This window comes from Theobroma cacao, chromosome 6 (assembly GCF_000208745.1).
Source record: "Theobroma cacao cultivar B97-61/B2 chromosome 6, Criollo_cocoa_genome_V2, whole genome shotgun sequence".
Lineage (NCBI taxonomy): Eukaryota > Viridiplantae > Streptophyta > Magnoliopsida > Malvales > Malvaceae > Theobroma > Theobroma cacao.
The window spans coordinates 11,130,375-11,138,088 of NC_030855.1; the positions used below are offsets into that span (position 1 = coordinate 11,130,375).

The 7,714-nt window shown below is 33.4% G+C and overlaps 1 protein-coding gene across 1 annotated transcript; it reads left to right on the top strand.

Moving 5' to 3' along the window:
- On the top strand, positions 1,754 to 6,551 carry LOC18595675. The gene is made up of 6 exons (XM_007023742.2): positions 1,754 to 2,042; positions 2,840 to 2,990; positions 3,154 to 3,224; positions 4,621 to 4,706; positions 4,891 to 5,470; positions 5,903 to 6,551. Exons 1-6 carry the CDS (start codon positions 1,941 to 1,943, stop codon positions 6,179 to 6,181), a joined length of 1,269 nt encoding a protein of 422 aa, XP_007023804.2. The 5' UTR covers positions 1,754 to 1,940; the 3' UTR covers positions 6,182 to 6,551.

A 7,714-nucleotide genomic window follows, 5' to 3' on the forward strand; every position in this document is an offset into this window, starting at 1 on the left:
AAAACCATGGTGAACAACAAAGTGAGGGAAATGGATCAGAAGTCTCAGGTTTCCAAAAAGATGAAGTTTGCATTTGCAGCTGCTGAGTAGACAGTTAGCATCTGCTATTTTGCCAAACGAAACGAATCTAGACGAGATTGCAACAAAGTATTTGTATTAACTAGTTGAATTTTCAACCAAAAATTGTTGATTCAAAACTAGTTAAATCTTCAAAAAGAAACTTCATTATTTTCTCCACGTTTGATTTCAGATTCAAGATAAATTGATTCTCCTTATTTGGCGGTAGATTTTTTTTTCCTTTTTCTCTTAATTGTTTTGTTTTTTTTTAAACGAAAATTTTTATTGATTTCTAACCATTCTTGAAAAACACACTCTCAATAAGTCATTGAACATCATAGAGCTAATTTCTAAAGGTGATACATCATAAAAAAGAAAGTTATTATCTAAACTAAAACCTATGTTGGTCATACCATCTGTTACCATATTCTGTTTTCGATAGATATGGAAAATCTTTACCTCCCAGTCGAGCTGCAGCAAGCTGTGGTCAACCATATTTTACGGAATCCTTTATCCCTTGTTATATGAAGGCTATGTAAGACTCTCCATAATTCGGGCCTATAGGAAGAACACCTCCCTAACTTTGCAGAAAAGCCACCTAACCAAAAACCGTTGTAATCACATAAAACACCACCTGCAGTAGCCAAATTAGTACTACGACGTAGTGCACCATCAGAGTTCACTGCCACCCAGCCTTGCGGGAGTTCTGCCATCCAACTAACATTTATCTTTTATAGCCATTCGGACTACTACTTGTGCAAGGAATTGTGACAGCATGATATGATGCAGCAGCTAAGCCTTTTATCATCGATAACTTCCTACTAATGGGGACCAACTTGCCTTCAAAAATTTTCACATTCCTCCACTTCCAAAATATACCAGCAAGTGAATCCAAATAGAATAGCTCAAGGGATACCATCAACACAAACATTATAATTTTTTAGATTAGTTAACAGCCAATCTGACAATAATANATATATATATATATATATATATATGTATGTATATATGTATAAAGAAGATAAATGGGATGGTTATATTTTATTTTTTATAACATATCATAAATGTGATATTAGGTTATACAATGAAAATGAACTCTTTTTTATTTTATAAATCTTATCTTTTTTATCGACATTCAAGTTGGATTCACAAGTTTCAAACTTGTTAAGATGATTTAACAAAAAATATAATAATCTTTCTTTTTTTTTTTTTATCAAGAAAAGAAATGTCAAGTGAATCAACATAGAAATTGATAGTGGTAGAAAATTGAAGGGAAGATGCATGTTTGTGAGTGTCACATCTACACATGTTAAGAGGCTTATGTTTCTGACTAACTAAGGCTCAAAATAGACATTGACATACCAAACCATGAACGTTTAAACTCATGGGTTGGTTCAGAAAATCAAAATAAATTAGAATTAAATATTAATATGATGAATTATGAGTTTAAATGTCGAGGTAAGATTTGTGAAGTAAGAAAAGATTATATATTATACTATCATAATAATCCAAAGCACCTAAAAAATAATAGAGTTATCCTAAATCAAATATCTTGGTTGTCCAATAAAGAAAAAAAATAAAAAAAAAGGGAAAAGTAAAAAGCCTAAAACAGAGGACAAAAACTATTCTTGTAAGAAAACAGGCAGCATATCATTTTCAGGGCAAGTGTCGGTGGTGTTGTAATGAGACCCAAAACACAAGGTTTTATTGTTTTTAGCAGTTAGCTCTCTCTCTCTCTCTCTTGTTGAACTTCCTCTTTCAGCACTTGAGCTTCTACTTAAACCTCTTCTCTAGGTCTAGAATTCTTGGCCCGACCCACTTTTTCCCTTTTTTTTTCTTTTGATCTTTGAAATTTTTTCTCTGAATTTTGAGGGAGAACAAAAATGGGAGTTGATTTGAGGCAAGTAGTGGCTGCTATACTCACTCTCACCATGTTTGTGATGCTTGGCCAAATGATCAAGAGAGACCATTTTGATTCTCTTCAAGTAATTCCTCTTTTGATCTCAAGTTTATCTCTTTTTTCTATCTATGTTGTGAAAAGATTGAACTTTTATACCAAGCCCAGTTCCCAATTTAACTCTTACTTTTAGTAAACATTGTTTTATTTGTTTAGTTGTTTCTTGGTTTTTTGAATCTCTGATGTTGTGCAAGTAAATCTGAAGCAAGTTGCTTCAGTTTACTCTTCACTTCTAGTTTCCATTTTATCTGTACTTATCATGTCTTTGTTGTTAAGCTTCGCTTCACATCAAATCTGCAACTTTAAGAAAAGAAAGAATATTATTCTGACCATCTTCAAAGGTGTTGTCTTTGGAAGGTGTTTGTGTATAATTTTAGTTAAGATTTTCTTCACAAGAAATGTTCAATTTCATGAATAAGAAATTATGGCTTTGCTTGTAACTTAATCTTATCTTGAAAACATGAAAGCTAATTTATTTTCCGGGTGTAGTTTCTTGGAAATAGATTGAATTCGGAATAAAAGACAACCCATTTGGAGTTAACTTTAGTCAGGAGAGTTAAATGGTTACTTCAGAATTCCAAGTTTAGATCAGTGAAGGTTTTTGCTTCTGTCAGATTTATAATTTCCATCCCAGGCCTTCTTTCATGTTCTCAATCCTCTGAAGCCAACTAGTGGAAATTGTAGATATAGTTATGCCTATCTTTTTAATTTATAGTGTAAAAATGTAATCTTGCAAGGTTTGTTTGACTTCATATCCATTCCTTATACAGCTTTCGTTTATGTATTTTGAATTTACATAGTCTTTTTCCTGCTCTTGTTATGAAGGATAAACTTCCAGGAGAAGCTCAGGATTCTCAATTTGATAATACCAATGTTATAGAGAATGACGGCCTTGTAAAGCTTTCTAAGAGGAGCAAAGGGCCTTGGATAGACGATAGTCAAGAGCTAAAACCATGTTGGAGCAAGACGGCTTTTGGTTGGTTAACTTCACTTGACCTCTTGAAAATTGACTAAATGTTTTATAATCTTGCCATACATTTATCCTTGTTGAGATGTCCACATTCATTATCGTGCACTCAAAGACAGACTTTTATCTTAATGCTTCTTTTTCTCTGATGGAGTTCTTACTTGGCTAACAGATGAGATAGAGCAGCCAAGAGGATATGTTACTTTTTCGTTGACTAATGGTCCGGAGTATCATGTCTCTCAGGTATATTAAGTATCTATTTTAGTTATAAAGATATCTAATTGAGTTAGCTTTGTTGTTGCCTTTTTACTTTTGTTCTCGCAAAGAACCTGTCTTTAAAGCATGAAAATTTCCTTTCCATTGCGTCCTTTTGAATTTTTAGCTTTGTATTGTTTATCTGAAAATAAATTGATAGATCAAACTGTATGTAATTTTTCAAACCGCTGGTCATGGAAAACTTACAAGAGTAAAAATGAGTAAATGAGAACTATTGCCAATTTGCCATCAGCTCATGAGGTGTTCTGTATACTAAAGCAATATGTTATCTACTGTTTATAAGGAAGGAGGAACTGTAGCCAAGTTCTGTAGCATGTTGATGTGAAATCAAGGATTTCAGGAAGCTAGAGGATAGTGCCTCGAGGAGTTTTTCATCACTAAATACCCTACCCTGATGAGCTCACCAATTAATTGCACACATTGCCTTCCAATTTGTTTATAAAATTTCTACAAAGTTTGCTTGTCTTTGTTCAATTATATCTTTTCCGGGTTTCTCTTAAAGTTTGCACACCTTTTTGAGAGGGCTAGTTATTTTGGATATTTAAAAATTAATTTAACGCTTCTACCTCCCCTGAGAATCTGATAACAGTAAAACCTTAAATTCCAGTTCTTGAGCTGACTAAATAAAATTTAATTGAGTAAATTACAGAAAATACTCTGTGGTTTGAAGTAGAAAAAGTTTGCCCTTGAGCTTTACAATATGGCACTTAACTACCTTGTGTTTATTCCCGTTACTTTTCTACTTAACACCATTAACTTTATTTTCAAGAACTTTCTGGATTTTTTAGTTTTTATTTTATTATTAGTATTATTTTAACAAAATAAGGATATTCTAATCATTCTATTCGTAACGGTGTCAAGAAAATTCTAACAAAAAAAAAAAAAGAGTTAAATGTCAGGTTTTAAACCTCAAGGGAAAGTTTATTATATCTCATACCACATGATACTTTTTGGTTATTTACCCTATTTAATTATATTGATGTTTATTGCTGATTGCTGACAATTTTGATTTGCTAAGTATGTAGGTTAGAAATGGAATGTTGAATTGTGAGTGTAGCATATAAGCCTAATGATTGAAATTGTTGCTAGAATTTTGTGTATGTATGTATGTATGAGAGAGAGAGAGAGAGAGAGAGAGAGAAGAGAGAGAGAGATGAAGGGTGGAGAGGGGGTGGGGGGAGTGGTTTTCTAGAGGGTCGTTGGTTTCACCTTATCGATGCATCACAGCACCTTTATTTTTCAGTATTTTACATGTAATCTAATGGCACAAGGTGCCAGCAGTTTGTGAATAGTAATCTGTTGAAAGCCATTTTCTAGTTCTCCATCTCATATGTTATTAATCTGTGGTGATTGCTCCGTTCAGATAGGTGATGCTGTAGTAGTGGCAAGGTATCTAGGAGCAACTCTTGTACTTCCTGACATTAGAGGAAGCAAACCTGGTGATGTAAAGTAAGCTATCATGTTAATTTTGAAAATCTCTTATTCTCTCCTCTCCATTTTCTTCAACTGTTTCTCATAGTGAAATGTTTATTTTGTTATTTTTGTTATCCAATGAAGAATATAGAGTAGTGTAAATTTGAGATCATCTTTGTGAAAAATTCTGAATTGTACTAACATAATTGAAAATCTTCAGCAACTTTCAAGATATTTATGATGTTGAGAAGTTTATGAAAAGCCTGGATGGAGTTGTCAAGGTAGCAAAAGAGTTGCCCAATGAAATATCAATCCGGGATCTTGCTGCTGTGAAGGTTCCCAATCGAGTCACTGAGGATCACATTGTGGAAAATGTAGAGCCAATATTTAAATCAAAGGGCAACATAAGGCTTGCAACCTACTTCCCTACTGTAAATATGAGAAAAACTGCACAAAAGAGTAGTGTTGATTCAGTCGCATGTTTGGGGATGTTTGGAACTTTAGAGTTGCAACCACAGGTTAATGAAGTTGTTGACTTAATGATCGAACGGCTTAAAACCTTGAGTCGCAAATCAGATGGCCAGTTTATAGCAGTGGACTTGAGGGTTGAGATACTAGAGAATAAGAATTGTCACGGAAGTGGTTCTACTGGGGCAAAAAGTTGTTACAATGCACAGGAGATTGCTTTATTTTTGAGGAAGGTTGGATTTGATACAGACACCACCATATACCTGACTCAATCAAGGTGGGATAGCAGCCTTAGTGTCCTGAAGGATATCTTCCCTAAAACATACACAAAGGTGAGATATTGTCCTTGTCTGATAAAGGTTCTACTGATTATATTTTCAATGTGCTTATTGAACTATTACATGCAATGCTTGACTTTGATTATTAACTGGCTTGGGGTTATCCTGGTGCTAAAGAGCAACATTGAATTGGGGACTTGTCTGATAAAGATCTGCATGTCTTAGGTTCAATTTCCTAGAATAACAATTTTAAACTCAAGTAATATTGATTGGGGACTTGCTGGAAGGAATTACCTGTCGTAAATTTTGACAGTCCAACTTGGAACTTCAAAAGTTTTCTCTAAAATCTTTTGCACGAAACATTAGCATGCAATTTTTGTACAGTGTTTAATTATTGCAAATACACGATGGTCACTAGCAGCTCAGTCTTGAAACTTTGCTGTTCCTATCATTCTGAACCCTTATTTGCTCTTGGAACTATTGTAGGAAAGCATAATGCCGGAGGAGAAAAAGGGGAAGTTCCTTGAATCAGAAGATTCAGAATTTGAAAAGGTTATAGACTTCTACATATGTTCTCAGAGTGACGTTTTTGTTCCAGCCATCTCTGGCCTGTTCTACGCCAACGTAGCTGGAAAAAGAATAGCTTCAGGGAAGCCTCAAATCCTTGTTCCAGCTGATATACCTGGTACCTCTGCCGCCATCACCAACTACCTCTCTCCTTATGTTTCCAAGAAGAACCACTTGGCTTATTCATGTTTTTGCTAACCTCTCCCTTTGGAAGAAACTTAAAAAAGGGTGTCGAAACATGCATATGTGGAAGCCTTCATAAAAGGTTCTTGGGCCTTCCCATTTATCTCAGACTAGCCTTTTTGGATAAGCAGATGGACAGGTCAACTTTGCTGTTCATAGTTCATTTGGGTGTGAAGTACCCTAGATAAAAAGTTTGTGTTAAGATGATTTTTTGTTTTCTCTTTAATATGTTTTTCGATTTGGGTAGAAATGTTACAGGCTTTGAGTCAATATGTTGTTTGATGTGATGCCAAACTTCATTTCTATGATTTATTCATTGTTATAAGGGTGCACATTTTATAAATTTCCTTCCTTTTAATGATCAAAGAAATAGATTATTTTTGTATGAAGGTGATTAATTAGATGAAATGCAAAGCCATATTTAGTAGCTATAGCTGTGTAAGGAGCTGTTAGGTCCTTTGAAATTGTTGGAAAAGTATGTGGCAGACAATTCCCATGTAGGATTGATAACATGATTTTCACTTAAGGTATGTCTCAGAATCTCAGCTATTTTAAGTCATACTTGGTACAAGAATCTGATGAGCTATAAGCATGGGAATTTTGGAGCTTTGAGTGGAATTCCTACAGGAGTAATTTATACTACATAGATCATGGAATTAGGCATTTTAGTTTAACCAATCAACCAGGAGATTAATGGTGAATTTTGTTTGTGTATAGAGTTTTGGTAAAGGCTGGTAAGAGAAATGGGGAAAAAGAAAAGAAACCATTAGCATGTGCAATGACAGGGAGATTAGGCCAGCCAACATGCTGCATGGTCCAGATCTGTCCTATCAGTGTCAGGAAAAGCACTTATTGGCTGGAAAATGGAAAATGAGAAAAAAAAAGGTTAAAATGAGGGAAAAAGGAGATGATTAGCAAAGTGATTAACAATTTCATTGTTATTTTTAGGGGTAAGACTTAAATTTATTATTTTACTTACACTGATGGATTAGAATTACAAGAATCTTTGAATAAATGTAGTTTTAATATTTAATATTTATTTATTTGAAGAATATAAAAAATTAATTGTAAAGAAGTATTCTATAAGATATATTTTAGAATATTCTTTTTATATTCTATGGAATATTTGTTTTACTGTTTTAACCATTTTTAAACTAAATTAAAAGTATAATGTAAAATTGCATCCTTCAAATATGAGTGACAAATTTGATCTATCATCTTAAGTAAAGTAATAAATTTACACTTTATCTTTTACTTTTAAAATTTCAATTTTCTAAACATATGATGATAATTTTATAATTACTTTGAGACTTAAAAAAATAAAAGATTAAAAAATTTTCAAAATCTAGAATATTATATTGCATATGGTTTAGACTATTATAATGTATTTTAATGCTAGGGATGACAATGGATACCCTATTACAGGGTATCCGTCGATACTTTACTCAGTTATATAAGGTTAAGATACCCTATAATCGGGTTTGAGGCAGTATAAGTAGTGATTTCACTACCATATCGAGTTTAGGTATCACTCCTTGGAAACCTACT

Excerpts from the sequence above, each read along its gene's own strand:
- LOC18595675 (XM_007023742.2), top strand. The coding sequence starts at position 1,941 with ATGGGAGTTGATTTGAGGCAAGTAGTGGCTGCTATACTCACTCTCACC. Across the intron at positions 4,707-4,890 it reads AGCAAACCTGGTGATGTAAA|CAACTTTCAAGATATTTATG; the intron begins GTAAGCTATCAT and ends GAAAATCTTCAG. Across the intron at positions 5,471-5,902 it reads TCCCTAAAACATACACAAAG|GAAAGCATAATGCCGGAGGA; the intron begins GTGAGATATTGT and ends GAACTATTGTAG.